Source organism: Homarus americanus, unplaced genomic scaffold, assembly GCF_018991925.1.
Source record: "Homarus americanus isolate GMGI-L3 unplaced genomic scaffold, GMGI_Hamer_2.0 scaffold31037, whole genome shotgun sequence".
NCBI classification, from domain to species: domain Eukaryota; kingdom Metazoa; phylum Arthropoda; class Malacostraca; order Decapoda; family Nephropidae; genus Homarus; species Homarus americanus.
In genome coordinates this window covers 5,119,984-5,139,113 of record NW_024722227.1, presented here as the reverse complement: position 1 = coordinate 5,139,113, position 19,130 = coordinate 5,119,984, and the positions used below count along the sequence as shown (strand labels likewise).

The window sequence follows — 19,130 nt, the reverse complement described above, 5'->3', positions numbered from 1 at the left end:
TGCTGCCATTTCACCCATAAAATTTTAGTTCACTTGGTGTAATTCAAGATTATTTTCTTTAAATCAACACTGTGCTGCATTTTATATTGTCAATATGTAAAATAAACTTCAGAATGACCAATAATTGTACTGTAAAAATGTAAAAATAGTTTATGTTCAAGAGAGTCTCAAGCAAGAAGCTTCCTCCACTGAGCAGGGACACACACTGACGCCATTTTGGGTGAGGCAAGTGGCTGTTTGGCGCGCTAAAACTAGTTCCCTGTATACTTCAATTATGTTTAATAATTGTTAAAATGACTAAAAACTTTAATATAAGACTTGGAAAATTATTGAATAGTACAACCTTCTTGATATTTACTCAAATGGTAACGAATTTAAGCCCTAAAACTGATTACTGTATTGGCGGACTAATACTACAGCTGGTGATCAGGCAAAAGCAGGCGAAAACATGTTTGAAAAAATTCATAAGGAATTCGTTAACCGAAGTGAAGAATCTTATGGAAGGTAATTCGTTAACCGAGGGATCACTGTACTGTATTGGCAGACTAGCCGATCAGCTGATGCGCACAACAAAGCGTGTTTCTCGTAAGGCTGTCGTTAATGGAACTGAAAATCCTTATGGGAGCTAATTCGTTAACCAAAATTTTGTTAATTGAACCGTTCGTTAATTGAGGGACTACTGTACAGTATTGGTAATGAACTACAGTTTGCATGGCTGTATATATCCCAAATAATTTATATAACTGATAAAACTCGATATAAAAATGCACAGTCCTGGGGGAGGTAATACGCTTAGGAGAACAACAGCCACTGGACTTGGCGGCCAGATTGATAGGTGATCAGCTGATAGTGAAAGATCAGCCAGACACTTGACTCGTACTGCCAATATGGTAGAGCTCACATTAGAATACTATGACACACAAATTAACTATACCTCGTCCGTCATTGGCCGAGATTTTCGTTCATTTGCATCAAATTTCTTGATACTTAATGACAGTGGATGATAATGTTAAACCTCTACATTGCTTCTTAATACTTCGTATCGTATATTATTACTTAAATCTTGTCACAACCCAGCATTTAAGATGGGCTGATGCCAAGTTAGTGGATAAAGTATTTACTAATCTGTTCATGGGTGTGAGATATATTTTTGTTGGTTAAGTACCACAGCGCTGACATCTGTTGACAGTTTACGTCTGCTGGCTGTTGTGCCTTGTATCAAGATGAATAAAATTCCCACCAAATCCAGTGGCTGTTTCCCTATTCATTTTACCTCCCCCCCCCCGGACTGTGCATTTTTATATCAAGTTTTATCAGTTGTTAAATTACAGTATTTGGGATGTATACAGCCATACAAACTGTAGTTCATTACCTATAGTACTATATTTTTGGTATCATTTCTTTATGTTTGCTTTATGTTTGGTACAAAACAAAGAAATAATTAAAAGACTTCATTCAAAAGCGAATTTCATCTTTGACCTTTTATGATAAATATCTAACATTCTCTCTTAAGTGCTAATGCTTTGAAATTATTTTCATTTTGATATTCCAGATATTTAACATTATTTTAAAGAATAACAGGTCTGCTTACCAATTGTGAACACATTTAGTTTGAATAAATGGACAGCTACACGAACATTTTCTATGAACCAATCGGCTATTTTTATAGAAGAGGTGCTTGGCTTATGGGCCAGGTTAGCGTGGAAATACTATAGTTGGTTATTTTACACTTTTTTTTTTGCAAGGTTTTGTAAAGGTTAAATGATATTTTGTTGATGTCTATACTGATGCTTGGGTATGCAGTGGAGTGATAGGTATTGTGTGTGATTGCTGCCCAAAGTACAGTAGTTCATGTGCATTTTTCTTTAGATTTTTATTTTTTATTTTTATTTTTCAAAACACTGTTGTGATGAGTCATTTCATTGAAACATATTCTCTAATTCATCAGTATGTTGTAGTAAAATGAATACGTATGCGACTTAGAGTACAGTACAAGTAACTATTTTTGTGATATAAATGAATATGAGGGAAATGTTTTGGGATCCAGAACATACCACATAGGACTCAGAATATAACCACATATATCCCATCATCCCATAAGAGCTTTTTTTTTATTTTCTGCAGTGTCTTTTGAGATATAATTTAATGTATATATGAATTGTGTTTTGTTTTTTATAATCTTTCATGTACTGTACTGGAGATAAAAAAAATGAAACTGTTTGTTGGTAAGAGTGTGTAATTGGTGTTATTATAACATAGCCCTTGTGTAGCATATATCAGCTAAAAACTTTTACCAGATCACAGCAGGTGGAGCAGCCCATAAAACAGGGAAGCTTCGTATGGGAGATCGTATCTTAGCAGTTAATGGGACTGACATGACAGGAGCATCCCATCAAGAAGCTGTCATGGCACTTCTTAATCCACCCAATGAAATAGTACTATCAATCCGACATGACCCGCAGCCCAAAGGGCTTAAGGTCAGTGATGGAATTTCTTTTGTTTTGTATCACCACTATATAATTTTTCAGCTTTGAAAATACTGTAATTGTTTTGGAAATGTTTGTTTCAATTCAAATTTCTACTTTCTGGGGTACAGTATTAAGAATATGGGAATGAGCAATCTTTGGAGGGTAGAGTAAAATGTGTTGCTGAATACAAATTAATTCTTCAGGTTGAAAGTATCTGAAATCATGTTCATTAGTAAAAGGATAACTTCTTTGCTTATCTTGTACAGCTCCTCCCCGACTTACGACCTATTCGACTTATGACCACCTGGACATACGACCGCCTCAGTCGTCCCAAAATATTTTCAAATTACGTATTTTCGAGTCCCAACGTCAGTGATTGCGCTGTGTACTGACAAAATTTTCGTTTGTAATTCACTTTAAAATGGCTGGCAAGCTTAAAAGTGAGAGTTTTGTGGTGCTGAGAAGAAAAAGAGACACCCATTTTAGATTTTCTATGTACAGTATTATTTAAGCATTTTCGACTTATGACCATTTCGACTTACGACCTGGATTTGGGTCCCTAACCCCGTCGTAAGTCGGGAAGCAGCTGTATTTGTGTTTCTCACATAACCAAATATCGATGTGAAGTACAGGTTACTCACTGTTACTCACTTTAGTCTTACAATAAAATTTTATTACTGGTATTTTGGTTGTGTTAAGGCTGTTTAGATTTCTAGCTGCTGGAGTAAATCAGGCAGAGGTTTACTGTAGATTGAAAGGAGCTTTTAAAATGAAGGTTTATTTCTGATAGCACTACACACCCAGGTGCAGTGGAGTTGCTTGGTTGCAATTATCTTGCAAGTAAAAAAAATAAACCTAGAGAGTGCAAGGTATTGGTATTCCACCACAGTACAATACAATACAATACAGTAAACCCTTGCTATTCATGGGGTTAGGTTCCAAGGAATGGCGCAAATTGGCAAAACCACAAATAGCAACTTATCCTTTCATTGTGCACTATTGTATACCTATACAGTGTATGAGAAAATTGAGTCATCAATACTACTCTTCTCTGTATGTAAAAGTTTGGAGTTTGATGAAGTGTACTGTTCAGTAGGATGAAATCTGGTAACTGAGGCATACGGAGATCATCAGGATCACTGTTGGAAGAGGGTGATGGAGTAGTGGTTGGTGGAGAGGCTTGTGATGAGGAGGCGTGTGGCGGGGAAGCGTGTGGCAGGGAGGTGGATGATGTAGTGGTGGTTGGTGGGGAGGCGCGTGGCGGGAAGGTGCGTGGCGGTTAGGCGTATGGCGGGGTGGCCCGGGTAGGTAGGTGGTGGAGTGGTGGCAGCAGCTGACTGAGTAGTAGGTGAGGGAGATGAAATAGCTTGGCGAGTGGCTGGTTCTATCTTGATAAACATCGTGATTGGTAGTTGTTTTCTATTGGCTTCGAGGTCTCTAAACGTTTCACTCCACTAGCATCACTAGCACTGACACTAGGCAGTCTTTTAGGGTCCATTTCACATAGAAACACTAAAGTTGAGAGTACAACATAAGAGATGCTGCATTGCAGGCACTTGTTGAGGATAAACAAAGGGAAAGGTGACTCTGTGGGCACGTGGGGGTGACTTGTTGTGTTGCGGGGAGGCTTGTAAAGTAGCCATCATCTGCTTACCGCGAATAGCCGAAATCGCGAATCGCAAACCCGCGAATTGCAAGGGTTTACTGTATGGCTTTTTAGCCTTTTACGAGTATTTTATTCAAGGCCACCAGAATGTTACATGTTTAGGAATTGCTTTTCTCAGTTACCAGAAGGAGGAAAGGGAGTAGATAGCATGTATGTTAATGTTTGTGTCATTTTAATGCTCATTCATTTTATTCAATTGTTACTAGTAATTTGAATTTCATAAAATGACTTGCTTTAGATAAATCGAACATGAATAACAACCAGTTTAGTCAATATTGTAAACCCTGTGGCATACCCTAGGTTGACAACCATTCTCAACATACTTAACCATTGAAGATGTGTTAATATTAGCTATTGAATGTGCAATGTTAAGGTAAGCTCTTTCCAATTTACTAAGTGACTTACATTATTAGGCCTATCCTCCTAACTCATCTATGGAGCTATCTACATTCTGAGGCAGGGACAAGGGCCATTCAGATTATGCAAAGGTTCCCTAACCCAGTCAAATCTTGGTTTATGAACCAAATTTTGAACCTTAGTTCAGTGGTTGTTAAAGAAGCTAGGATAAATCTTAAGCTAGTTCACATGATTCTAACTCTCAGTCATGAATTTCAGTCTCAGACATCAGTCCTCTTTATTTTTCCTACTTAGCCATACTGTTAATACATGTTACTTACACTCCATTATGCTCTTTATAGAACCAAAGACTAAGTGTTCTCTATACTGTACCTTATCTCATATATGTACGTTTGATTTCACAAAACACTCCATGGTTTTAATTTACATTGAAATTTTGAGGTGGTGGTGTTTTATGGCAATTTGACCATTCTGATTCACTGTGCAGTTGTAAACATTATTGCGTTGATCTGCATATCCTGATAGTACAACATTTATGGGATTAGCACATCCCAAATAATACACTTCAGTCACAGCCTTATCTGATAGTTCTATGATTTTCATCCATACTCATTTATGATAACCCAGCACTAGAGTTACGTGTTTTATTGAGAAGATTTACCCATGTTCTAAAAATAAACTAATTTGTAACATTGTAACAGATATCATTCCAACACAGTTCACATAAGGTATGGAATGGTCTTCCACTGTGTGTCTTTGATAAAGATAATGCTAAGTTTGATTAAGAATGTAATGGCATTCATAGGGATAAATGATAATTTTTCCTATCTTCTTGCAGATTTACAGCTTGTTATTGTTTCAAGTTGATGGCATTTTAGGCTTGATCATATTTTCATGATACACTTGGTGGTAATGAACTTTATTTTATTGAATTTTCATTTTATTTACTATTCATCACTTCCCTGGGGCTATGACACAGAACTTCCTGACCACCCTGTCACTGCATAATTATTTTGTCTTTTCTACTACTTTTATCCCATATCTTATTCACTTCTAAATGTATTGTTCCACCCTTTTCTCCCATTATGTAGGTTACCCCTGTACACCATCATGACCATCCTATCCTCTTGCATCCTTCTCACATGTCCATACCACAATGGAGAACCAACTTGACTCACTTGACCACTCCACACTTCACACCCTTTACTCTTATCACCATTCCAAACACCCATTATAATTAAATTTATGGTATCCCTAACATAATTTTTTTTTTCTTTCTGATGTGTAATATGCTATGTGCATACCATACTTACAGAACAATGTTTAAAATCCCACTATATCATAGCCTAAGTCCTTATATACATCGAAAATCACTTAATTTAAGAGAAAAGCGAACTAGAATGACAAATTACAAATGAAAGTAAAAAAATAAGTCATCGGGTAAATAAAATACTGTAAATTTCAAGTTTAACCCCGTTTGTATCGGCAGGTGTTCGTAAGTCGGAGACCCTTTGTAATATGATCTAGTCTAATGCTGCTTATTGTATATCATGCTTCCTTATAAACTGTGTCTATGAGAAAATTTTATTCAACACACTCAAATTTTATAACATATCTCTTTGCCGAGTCTTCCCTTTCAGTAATAAAGTGCTGGCCTCATGAGCAGATAACCTCTGCTTAATTTTATGCATTTCCTCCCAATAAAGACTGCTCAAGGATCTTATTCACTTCTTGAAGAGCTAATTATTTTTACTTTTCTTTCCCATCTCAATGCCTTAAAGAAAGCTCAGAGATATTGTTTTATTACATGAAGAGCTTTTTATTCCAGTTTATTGCCACTACCTCTCAGATTAACTTTTTTTTTTAATGTATAAAATGTTAGGTGCTTTTAATGATGATATCTTCATATAGAATGAAAGTCTTGTCCCTCACAGTGATGAAACTTGCCTGAGACTGTTTTTTAACTGCACACTTTATAACTGGGATACTCTTGGTTAGTTCCTTGGCACAGGACTTTCTCTGTCCCTTCCCTAGAGGGTTAGGAGTTTCATAGATCACTTATCAAATGATCTGTAGGCCATAAAACAAATGTCATCTGTTTAGGTTACTATGTGGTGCTTATTGTCTGTATTCATATAGTTAGAATGACATAGTAATGATGGCTATGTCAATTTGATTTGATTAAAGAAAACATGGTAATAATCATTTAGAAAGTGTAACAGTATGGATCTTCTTGCCTAAACAGAGGTGCATGCATTGCAGTATTATGAAGCTGATTGCTATTACAGCATATAATTATTTGCTTCACAAATTACCATAGAAATAAAATTTGCTGAAGTTTCTTCACAGTTGATGTGGAAAAATCTGTTCATTTCAACAGTAGTCTATTCCATCCCTTTTTTCACTTGTGTGTGTTATCGGATGCCACATAATAATGTAGTCAAGCTACAGAATGTTTGTTTATTAACCGAAACTAGCAATGTGAAAATTTACAACAAAACATGGCAGCAACGAACTGTGGTGACAGCCAGATGAATTCCTAGGGTTAATATCCAGGAAGATTTTACAGTCTACAGTAGGTATAGTATATTTTTGACATGATAATTAGACACTTCATATTGAGCAACTCTACTATTTATAGAATCCAATGTTGTATTAATGGCCTCCAAGGGAATTTTGTTTTTGCTTAAAGATTGTCATACATACAGGGACATTTCTTCAAAACTAGGGAAGAATGATTTGTTAAGTTCATGGAGTCAATTTTAAAGCAACTTGCTGCAAACAGTAAATTCAAGGCTGTGCACGAACGTAAGATATTAGCACACTCAGGATCATACACGCATAAGTGGTATTTTGGTTGAATGTACTGTAAATGAAACTTTTGCCTGATCTGACACACCAGTATAGCATTTTTTTCCATATTGTCTAAAAGTTTTTGGTCAAATTACTTAAAATTTTAACGCCACTTTTGTCATGCCACTCTTGTACGGAACCAAGCCTTAAGGCTAGGTGGCAACCCATCTGTGTGGTGGACCATGTGGTACCAGACAACAATTGCCAGTAATGCTTCTGCCTCAGTAAGCAGGAGAGTGTCAGTCCCAGGCATAATTTAAAAATGGTGACCGTGGCATTTTTGCCTCTATCTCAAGATATTTATCTCTTACATCCTTGATATTTAGTCTTAAGAAGTGATAAAGTGATGTGTGTTGAAATATATATAATGAAATACTGAATTATTTTTTAATTTATGAGACATTAGTAAAATGGCTTTTCACAATACAGTCACTTGCTACACAAAAGCAGGTCGTAATATATAGGCCTAGCTTGGAAAAATAATAGTTGATAGTAAATGCAGTGTTGTAGAGGCATGCCTACAGGTAAGGTGAATTATAATGAATATACTGTGCTTATTTGATACACGTTCGTAACACCATCGCCATTGTCGTGCATATGCCAAGGCCTACCTCATCTAAGTGGTAAGTGGAAATATTATTGCCAAAATTTCAATTTTTGTCACAAACTTCTAACTGGTCTATTTCTCTTCCTTGCTATGTGTACATTAATAATCCGCCATAAAAAATACTTTCAAAATTTTTTGACAAAACTAGCAAGGACAAAAAATGTGTGTAAATATTTCGGCAACTGCGTGCCTAACCACCACATATTTTTACTTTTTATTATGTAACTCCATTATATTTTACATTACTTGTATCTTTTTTCTGATTTCACCATCAGCTTCCTCATGATTTACTCTTTCTTGCCATGTGAATTTTATACTGATTGATGTAGGTACAGCATGAAAGAGGAATCAACAGTAAACTCTCACTTTTCACTTATACTCGCCAAATGACACTTTTTATACAGGTATATATTTTATTTTTTTATTTTTTATTTTTAGGGGGGTGGGGGTTCATGTGATTTCCCAGCCCGTTTTATGTAAGAAGACATCATTTGACAATATCTTAGCCACAGATTTCTGCTCATTCTGCGGGCTCAAAACAGAGCGAATGACAGGCCTGCTAAATAAAATTCAGGCGATCCTGAGAATGTTAACAGTGTAGAGGAAAATAATTGTTTGGATCATGGGTTGAGAATTTTTTTACGCAATTACAAATACCGTATTGCTGTCATGTTGTGGCAGTGTCTAGAACTTGTTGTCTGTTATTATGTCAATTATCTGATAACTTTTTTAGTTTCAGTTTATTATCTTCAGTATTGTTCGACAGATTTTTCTAAGAATTTTATAGAATGTCATTTATAAAAAAGAAAATATGTAACTTTTGCATTGGCAGAATTACATCACTAAAGTCTAATTAAGGATCTGCGAGGCTACTGTAGACAGTGTAAGTCCAGAAAAAGATTGGTACCAGTTAGATTATTGCTCTTTGATAGTATTATAAAGTTTTTGTATTGTTTTAATGTACTTACACAGTGAGTGAATTGGCTGCTGTCTCCAAGATTGAGATTTAGATATTTTTTTTCATTCTGTGGCTCTCTGATGTAATAAGTTGAACCATGAAGGAGAGGCAGATTTTTTGTGGTAATGGTTACATATCAAAAAGAATAATTTTAGTAAATTAAAATTCATAATTTCACAATTGCTCTTGACACACATAAAAAGTTCATTAGTTTCTGTAATATGAAATTGATGTTTCACCACAGTTTTCTTCTTACTTCGAAGCTTCAATGGTTTAAGTAATGTGAAATTGTGAGGTTCACATATGTCTTAGGCACATTTAAAAATTAAGGTGGTTTCAGTAATGTGAGGGCTATAGTTTCATGCTTTATATGGCTTACTTTGAAGATTCAGTACAATAGTGAATTCAAGGAACTAATGATTGAAATCTCGGGAATAAATTTTGGTTAGCTCATATGAAATATCAAATTTTGTGGGAATTTGAAGGCATTTGTTTGAAAGCTCCATAGGTAAACAGGAAAGGAATCATCGTCACCATTTTATGGTTATTATCTATGCTTACACGGGTTATCTGTATTTACCTGTTAGCAGCTCTCCAAGCTCCAGTCTCTTGTAGCCTCACTCCTGGCTGCCATCAGACAAATTAGAAGCAAGTTTTATGGCTGTATGCCCTTTATATTGTCAACTCTCATTTGAAGAGTGGGAACTGGGCATTACGTACATGTATGGCAGGGTTGCAGCTTGAATGAGGGACTAGAAATGTGGAAGGGTGTTCTGTCTTCATAGTAGTTAGGGATGTGGATAATTTGATGGGTTAATTGCATGATGCTGTAGATGATGAAGTACAGTACAGTTAGTGTATTTCAATTTTATGGGACTAGTGTGAGAGAAATGCTCGAGCCAGTTGATATTGTGGCTGTTGGCTCTGTTAACAGTAGTACTTTCATCTTAGTAGGAAAATTTTATTAATGTGATGCCTAAAACTTAGATTAAAACATACAAGTGTACAGTATTATGTTCTGAATTTAATTTAGTATTAAGGGATATTTCAGGACCTTAAAAATTGGAAGAAATATGCTGTAGGTAGTAATATATAAGACATGGGGAGCAAATGCTCCATTAATGCCCCTGTTACTGCATTGAAGCTTTTGTTTTATAGATATTTGGAAGGAAAATATCAGTGATTAAAAGCTTTGTAAAAGAATATTAGATAACTAGTTTGATGTTGGCAAGATGCTTGACTGTAAAGAGTTACCATTGTTAGAGAATATTAATATAAAAATTTCTTGAACTTCTTATATGTTAGTCGCTTATCCATGTGTGTGATACAGTCACCAGTACTGTGAATATTGCACTAATTTTATTGAAAGATTAAAATGTCCATGGTGAAAGATTTGAGTGTGGTCTGTAAGTGATCCTTTTTTAAATTCATAAAATCCCACAAATGATGAGTGTGTCATACATCTGATTCACTAGTACATGGAAATACTTCCATACTTTCATGTTATCTAATGTGGCAGTAGACATATTCTTTATTCTTCAATTTTGTGATTTGTTCATTTCTTTAGATCCTTTCTGCGAGTCAAGAGCTTTCTGTTCATGTGAGTAAACACTTGAGGGTCTGTAAGATGTCTCCACTGTGAGTTGCATTTTCTCATGTACACAGACTGTTTGCGTGTATCAGTGTTTTAAGTTTAAGAGGTTTGTTCCTTTCCTAGGAGCAACATGTGATGTTTTCTGTACATCTTAGTCTTGTATATATATATGTAACTCCTGTATACCCCTATTTACCCTAGTTACTCCATACTTGTCCAGTTTATGAGTAGACAACTTTAAAACTTTTCTCGGTGGGACATAGACTGGGTTTTAACTGGTGTCTAATGTTTTATCCTAAATGAACTTAAGGTACCAGAGTAGGTATGTCTAGAAAATAAAAATAACTTGACAAGGATGCAATATAAAGACCACCTGATCTTTCACATAGTTCATGAGCTTCAGTTTCAACTGTGTCCAAAAGTCCATATGCAGCCATCTTACGGTTATCCTCTTTCTTCTGTGAGTGAGGCTAGGTTATGTGAAGCAGTAGGGGTAAGCCAGGTAGATGATATAAGGGGCTTTATTGTGGGAAGAGAACAGCATAGCTGAATATATTTAATATAGCATTAAGACTGAATTATTGACTGGATATAATGGAAGTGTCTGTACGAGGTCCGACACAAAAAAACCGAGTCTGATGCTGTAACTCTTTTTATTTACCATATTAAGAAAATCAACTGTGATTGCCTTCAAAGTTGTTCCCTTTTGAGATGACACACAGTTGCATACAATGCTGCCACAGTTCAGAGCAATTCCACAGATCATGTTCTGTAAGGCTATGAGGAGCTCCGTCGTTTTTGCTTTCACCTCTTCTACCGACAAAAAATTAGTTCCTTTGAGAACGGACTTGATCTTTGGGAAGAGGTAGAAGTCGCAGGGAGCCAGGTCTGGCAAATAGGGTGGGTGCTCGAACACAGTGATGTTTTCATTGGCTATAAACTGCTTCACAGACAAAGCGTTGTGGGCTGGCGCGTTGTTCATCTGACAGCATTTTTTCAACCATTATTGCACAAACCTTTGTCATGTTCAATTCTTCTATTAGAATGTGCCGAACACTTTTCTTGTCTAAATTAACTTTCTCAGCTGTTGCATGAACACCCAACCTACGTTTTTTCTAATCGCATTTCCCTCTTTTTCAATGTTGTCATCGGTAACTGCTGTGTGTGGATGGCCTGGGCGGTCATCATCTTTCACGGTTTCTCTGCCTTCCGAAAATTGTTTGTGCCATTTAAAAAAGCTTACATGAGACATGAACTCTTCATCGTAAGCCTCTGTCAATAATTGAAAAGTTCCGTTATGGATTTCTTAAGTTTAACGAGAAACTTGATGTTTACTCGTTGCTCAGTTTTGCAGTCCAACATTTTCCGACTGAGCGTAAGAACACGTCTATACTTCAACACACACCCGCTTGTACTGAATGACGCGATCGAGTTGAGCCTTGTCAGGTTAGAACATGTACAATAACCGTCTGTTTGTCCCACCTCTCCCGCTCTTGGTTCCCGAGTTATAGGGTCAGTCTCGTTATTTTTGTGTCGGACCTCGTATGCATGCTTCCAGCCAACTTGTATGATAGCAGTAATGTTAGAAAAAGGTTGACAAAAGGCACTCATCATGATTGCAGTATGCATCAGTAATGCTTAAATATATATTAATACTTTACTATTGGGGTAGTGAAAGTAAAGCATACAGCATTAAGTCTTGTATAATCTGAGACAGTTGATGCCTCTTGAACATACATCCGTTGAAGCAGTTTAGTGCTGGATCGCAATTTGACTCACCATTTTTCACTGCATTTAGTATTCAGAGATTCCTCTCTCCTGTGGGAATCTGGGTACAAGAAAAGAAAGATAAGGTAAACAAGAAAAGAAAGTGATCGAATAAAAGAGCATTTTTTTTTTTTTTTAATCTCTAGTCATTTCATAATATTGACAGGAGTTACCATCTTGTGCATCTTGCCACTGTGTTAGACATCAATCACAAGCAAAGTGAATCACAAAAGAGGAATGAATTGTGGAGGTAGGAGAATTGTACACTTCCATTTGAGGCTTCTGTGTTGGTGGCATAAAGGATTTTCACTTCCCTTCCAACTCTGTCCTCTCTGAAGCCTGACTGGGAGTATTAAAGTTCGCTTTAATCTATTCTCATTTTTTTTCCTTTTCTCTTTTTCTTTTAAACCCAAAGGTGAGCATATTCAATCCAATTTACTATCCATTCTTTGATTTTTTTATCCATTGCCTTTGTGCTGCATGAGCCACTTATGGTTTTTAGTGATTTAATTTTTCATGCAAGCTTTTATATAATATGCACAATAATAACAATGAAAACGAGAGACTATGTTATTACAGTCAGTTCTTCTATAAGTCGGTAGTTGCATTCCTGAAGAATATCATGTTATGGAAAAATCACTTTATAATAACAGATGATTCAATGGGAATTAAGGAGTTACTGGGTAGTAGGATGAAAAACACCAACATGACTGACACTTTTGCTTTACAATTTGTTATGTTATTGTAAGTTTTCATGTGTTCTTTAACAATGACTGTATTTAGTTTGATATCATTCATTAATAAAATAAAAACCCCAAAAGCGATGCTTATCACGTTGCTAAGTGATAAAAAACGTAACCATGAAGCAGGATGAAGAGGAAAAATGAAGAAATTAGTGAAGAGTGACTAACTTAACAGCTTTTAATGATAACACCAAAAGAAATGTTGATAAATTTTGAAAATGTTTGAGACAAATAATGTAGGGTAAAGCTCAGTCTGTGATAACACATGTGATGTGTATGCAGGCTGAAGAAAAGACCGAGGCGAGTGGAGATGCCAAGTCTGATTTTCCTGTGAATACCAGATCCCTCGAGATTCGTTACCAAATCAAGTATTTCAATGCTAAATTTTTTAGCATACATTATAGAAAAAAAAAGGGCAAGCAAATAACCTAATAACATACTGTACCTTTATATAACTGAAGTGTAGATAAATTCGCTTACACTGAATCGGTAATAATTCAGTCATACGGCAGTGAAATTATCTCTGCCCATCTAGAAGTTTACCCCTTATGATCACACATGTTAACTGAGAATTTATTCAGGGTTAATACCAAATCATTTTCAGTCATTACCAAACAAATTTTTCATTACCAAATTGCTGCTGTGGGCAGCATCTAGAAGCATCCACCAGTATCCCGTCTTGCTTGATGTTACACCAAGGCAGTTGCACAACTGCTTATTCCTACTTGTGTGACATAGTTATGTTTACTTAGTCACATCACACCCAATTAGTATCCTAGTAGTAAAAAAAAAATGTGTTCCCCAACCAATTCACATTATGAAAACATGCATTAAAGGAAAACAGACTGTAATATAGTGACAGCTTTGTTTATGACCTGAATATCCTCACACTCTTCTCTCCTTCCCTGCCTTATACACTCATTGAAAATGAAGCTTGTTGATTGTCCTCTGAATTACCTAATAAGGTGGTTAGGATTCAAGCTTATGCTGATGTCTGTTCCCATATTCATTTGATTATGTCATTACTTTCACTTAGATAAATGCTGCAACTTTACTTGGGAGAAATAATAGAAAACAGCAACACCCTAAGTTTTGCTCTTAGTGAGATAAAAGCTGTTCTTGTGTGTTGCCAAACAAATAGTAATTTATTACATTGGTTGCTAATCTTTGTTATAACATCCATTAGGTGTCTTTGGTAGAGTAATTGATGTTTATGTACTTGCAGTAATATGCAAAGTCTACATAAATATTGATTGATAACCAGTTGGATAAATGAGGTATAGATAATGTCTGTTAGATTATGTGTGAACAGGATGCAGTGTCACTGGGTTAATGCTATATATATATATATATATATATATATATATATATATATATATATATATATATATATATATATATATATATATATATATATATATATATATATATATATATATATATATATATATATATATATATATATATATATATATATATATATATATATATATATATATATATATATACATGAACTCGGTATTTTCTGACTAATTCTCTCCCTAAACATATATTGTATGTGATAAATCAATTAATTTTGTGCTAATATCCTGATGGGCATGTTCAACAATCACTTGGCATCACTTACGGTTCTGTAAGGAATATTCTGTTTCAGGTTGTAAAATAAATGTTTTTAGACTGATTGTTTAGATCCCTGAAGTGTTTATCTTGCTAAGTATTATGCATTATTACCCATTTCATATTAACGATTAATGACTGGTTAAACAAGTACAATATACAGTGTGTGTGTGTAATATATATATATATATATATATATATATATATATATATATATATATATATATATATATATATATATATATATATATATATATATATATATATATATATATATATATATATATATATATATATATATATATATCCTGTATAATTATGCATCTATTTAGCGTGTGTGTGTGTATGCAAGTTATGTGTTCTGTATCTCTCTTTAAGGAATATACATACTTGTGCCCTTTTGTAAGTAAGTCGGTGTCACCTAGTATACAGTACATAGAAAACTTCTTGTCAATGTAACCTTTAGTTCAACATTAGTTTGTGAGAACTGTGCCACTGAACCATCCAGTGACTTGAAGTATCATAGGAGTTTCAGTTTTATATGTTTTCAACATGCAGGTTTATCATCTTATTCAGTTAATTATTGCCTGTCCTTACTGAATGTTTTCATCTTCTAGATATGCATATACATTCCTGTATCTGCATTTGAGAAATTTCCATTATGTTCAGTGACTAATAGTACTACAGGTTCAACCTTGATTTAACAGCACTGGATTTACTGGCATCTCGCATTTAACAGCAAAATTTAGAGACCGTGAATTTGAAAGGCCTGCCCATAATTTCCACTAGTTCCTCTACCTGCTGCAGTGCTCCTGCAGTGATGTGGTTGGTTTATATTGGCATTGAAGTCTAGCTGGTGCTGTGCTCGAGTGATGGCCTTAAATTTCTACTTTCTTTGCATAAATTATGGCCTCTAAGCGACCTGAAAACCCTATCGGAGTTACTAGGGACCCGAAGAAGAAAAGATTTTCCCCGAACATTGTGCAGAAGGTTATAATGCTACAGAAACTAGACCGTGGAGTGTTTAAATCCCAACCCCCCTTCTTCTATTTAATGGGAAATTGGATTTAATGGCACGGTCCAGATTCCATCAATGCCGTTAAATCGAGGTTCAACCTGTGATGGTTAGAGTAATTTGTTACTCGCCTGGATGAGTCATTGTGGTTAGAGTATATTATAGTGTGTGCTGAGATTTGCCTATGTTCTCACACTGGATGAGCAGCTTGTCCTTTTATGACCTATTTGTCTTCAGGAAGTGACCTGCAAGTTACATTCCACTAAATCACACTCTGGCAGAGCCTGCCCTACCCAAAATGCTTGGCATGTTTTGTGGCAGGGGGTATTGTCCAGAAAATGTTGCTGAGCTGTTGAGAAGTACAGTGCATGTTTAATATTTAAGAATTATAAATGATAATTCCAGAACATACAATTTTTTTTTTTTTTTTTTAAATTTCATTAGCTGTTGAGACCGTTCCTCCCTGTCAACAGCTGGTTTAGGAAGCTTTTAGTGTTCAAACTGTGACAAGTTTCCTGCAGTCTTAGGCTCTTTTGAAATAAAATTCTCTGTCTAGTGGTGGATATCCTACAGAGGAAGAAATACTCAGTGTCTTGTAATGGGTTGGTTGAATTCCGCATAAAGAACTTCTTAGAATATTTTCAAGTTTCTAGAGAAATTGAGAGAGGTCCATTCTAAAACCTTAATGTAATTCATTGTAAGACTAGAGAGGCGTAAGGATTCAGAATACATTATAATAAGGTTTTACTCCTTATGACTTTGATGTGAGCAAGATATACGATGTTAATTTTGGAGTGAGGCTCAAAGTCCCCGAAGTCTCATTTTTAACAGATTAGCTCAGACTGTGCTTCTACAGTACATAGTGAGAAAAGTATTTCTTGAGATGCTGGTGACATATGACAACCTTCAATCCATTCCTAGTGGGTTTAGAATAACAAAGACACTCACTGATAACCCAGTTTATGTCAAAGTGAAGAAACCTGTGACCTGGTTTCCCACCCTCTCTCCCTTAGGTGGGATCGTTAATTAACAGGAACATGAATTTCCCTTTATCTTGCCCAGTGAGTTGGAATCAATAGAGTTTATTTTAGGAATTTTTCTTCAGCCTTTTGACTTGTCGTGTAAGCCATTACTTTACAGCTATGGGGGGAAATCTATATACAGTGATCCCTCGGTTAACAAACGGTTCGAATAACGAAATTTCGGTTAACGAATTAGCTCCCATAAGGATTTTCAGTTCGATTAACGAACAAAACTTCAATTAACGAAATCCTTACGACAAACAAGTTTTTTTGTGCGCATCAAGTGATTGGCCAGTCTGCCAATACAGTAATCATTTCTATGTTTACATTCGTTTCCAGTGGAGTAAATATCAAGAAAGTTGGTGTCTTGAATATTTCTTCATTTTTTATATTAAAATTATTGCTCATTCTGAAATTTAGTTAACATATTGGTAATATAGACAGTACAGGGAACAGTTTTTGTGCGCCCACCAGCTGATTGAATTACCCAACAATGCTTCTCAGTTTAACTTTGTTTACAGTGGAGTGTACATCCAGTTTGTTGGTCTCTTGAATATTTTTGCATTTTTACATTAAAATTATTGGTCATTCTGAAATTTAGTTAACATATTGATAATATATAGTGCAGAAATTATTATGAAACACAAAGAAGGCATTAGAACCAATGCACTCTGTAAAGAATATGGCATGTCATCATCGACTGCCCCTACAATCAGCTGTTTCATATGTAAACAAAGCTGCCGGGAATACGACATACACACCTCAAAGTAAGTTAAAATACAGTATTCTACTATTATTGTTTTTTATTATTGTACAGTATACTGTACAGTACAGTACTGTATTTAGTTTATATTTAATGTTTTGTTAATTCTATTACTGGTATACAGTACTTTGTATGTATACTTTTTCTGTGAGTTGGAACCAATTACCCAATATTCCATTGAAATAATAGATTCGGTTAACGAACGACTCTGGAACGAATTGTCTTCGTTAACCGAGGGACCACTGTACTGTATATATACAGGTACTTCTCGACTTACAACCTATTCAACTTACGACCACCCGGACAAACGACCGCCGCAGCTGTACCAAAAATTTTTCAAATTACGTATTTTTGAGTCCCGATGTTAGTGATTGCGCTGTGTACTGACAAAATTTTCGTTTGTAATTCACTTGAAAATGGCTGGCAGCTTAAAATGAGAGTTATGTGGTGCGGAGAAGGAAAAGAGACCCATTGTAGGTTTTCTATGTATTTCGCATTTTCGACTTAAAACCAATTCGATTTACGACCTGGATTTGGGCCCCTAACCCCGTCGTAAGTTGGGGACTGCCTGTATATATATTAGTTTTGTATTTGTAATAGTAACATAACTCATCACTTTAGCCACATCCTCCTATCTTTGCCAACTGTATTAGTTATTTTGCAACTTGTAATTTTAGGTTTATATATATAAAAAAAAAATTGTGTGTTACATGTGCACATGGTATTGCACACACAATGTGCAAAAAGTAAAATAAATATTTATCATTAGGTCAAAAGTGGGGAGGGGGGAATGAATGATCTCAGTGAAGTAAATATTAAGAAAGTTTGTCTCTTGAATATTTCTGCATTTTTTACATTAAAATTATTGGTCATTCTGAAATTTAGTTAACATATTGATAATATACAGTGCAGAAATTATTAGAACCAATGCACTCTAAAGAATATGGCATGTCATCATCGACTGCCTCTACAATCAGCTGTTTGATATGTAAACAAAGCTGCCGGTAATACGACATACACACCTCAAAGTAATTTAAAATACACTATTCTTTTGTTTTTTATTATTATACAGTATACTGTACAGTACAGTACTGTATTTAGTTTACAATGGCCCTCGATTTAACAATCCGTTCAGAAGGTGGATTACCGTTAACCCGGCGTTCAGATAACCCGAAACCATTGTTTCAATGGGTTTTTGGGTAATTGGTTCCAGCTCACCGAAAATTTCCTAAATTCAACAAAAATGGTAGAAAAGTTCACTTACTTTGAGGTGTGTATGTAGAAGGCTCCTGGATGATGATGATGATGATGGGATTTAGAATGGGGGCGGAGGAGAAGGAAGAAGAGAAGGCATTGGGGTGGAAGAGAAGTCACCCCATGGTGCCATTTCACCCATAAAATTTTAGCTCTCTGGTTTAATTCAAGATTATTTTCTTTAAATCAATGCTGCACTGCATTATATATTGTCAATATATAAAATATATTTCAAAATGACCAATAATTTGCTTGGAAACACAGAAAAAAAGCATTTAGTTGAAGAGAGTCTCAAGCAAGATGTTACCTCCAGTGAAAACAGAGAGAGACTGACGCCTGTTTGCTGTGTTAAGAGGCTGGATGCAGCGCATTAAACTAGTCACTTTACCTTCAATTTCGTTCAATAATTGTTAAAATATTCAAAATTAGCAATACGTAACTTCTAG

At 35.3% G+C, this 19,130-nt stretch overlaps 1 protein-coding gene across 8 annotated transcripts in view; it reads left to right on the top strand.

Annotated features, from left to right (window-relative positions):
- LOC121862327 (protein lap4-like) overlaps positions 1–19,130 on the top strand; it is a 151,388-nt gene that overhangs the window by 124,070 nt on the left and 8,188 nt on the right. For all 8 annotated transcript variants that reach the window (XM_042360509.1, XM_042360507.1, XM_042360505.1 and 5 more), the window contains one exon: positions 2,298–2,477. In XM_042360509.1, coding sequence (XP_042216443.1) covers positions 2,298–2,477 — 180 coding nt within the window. The remainder of the gene's footprint in view (positions 1–2,297; positions 2,478–19,130) is intronic.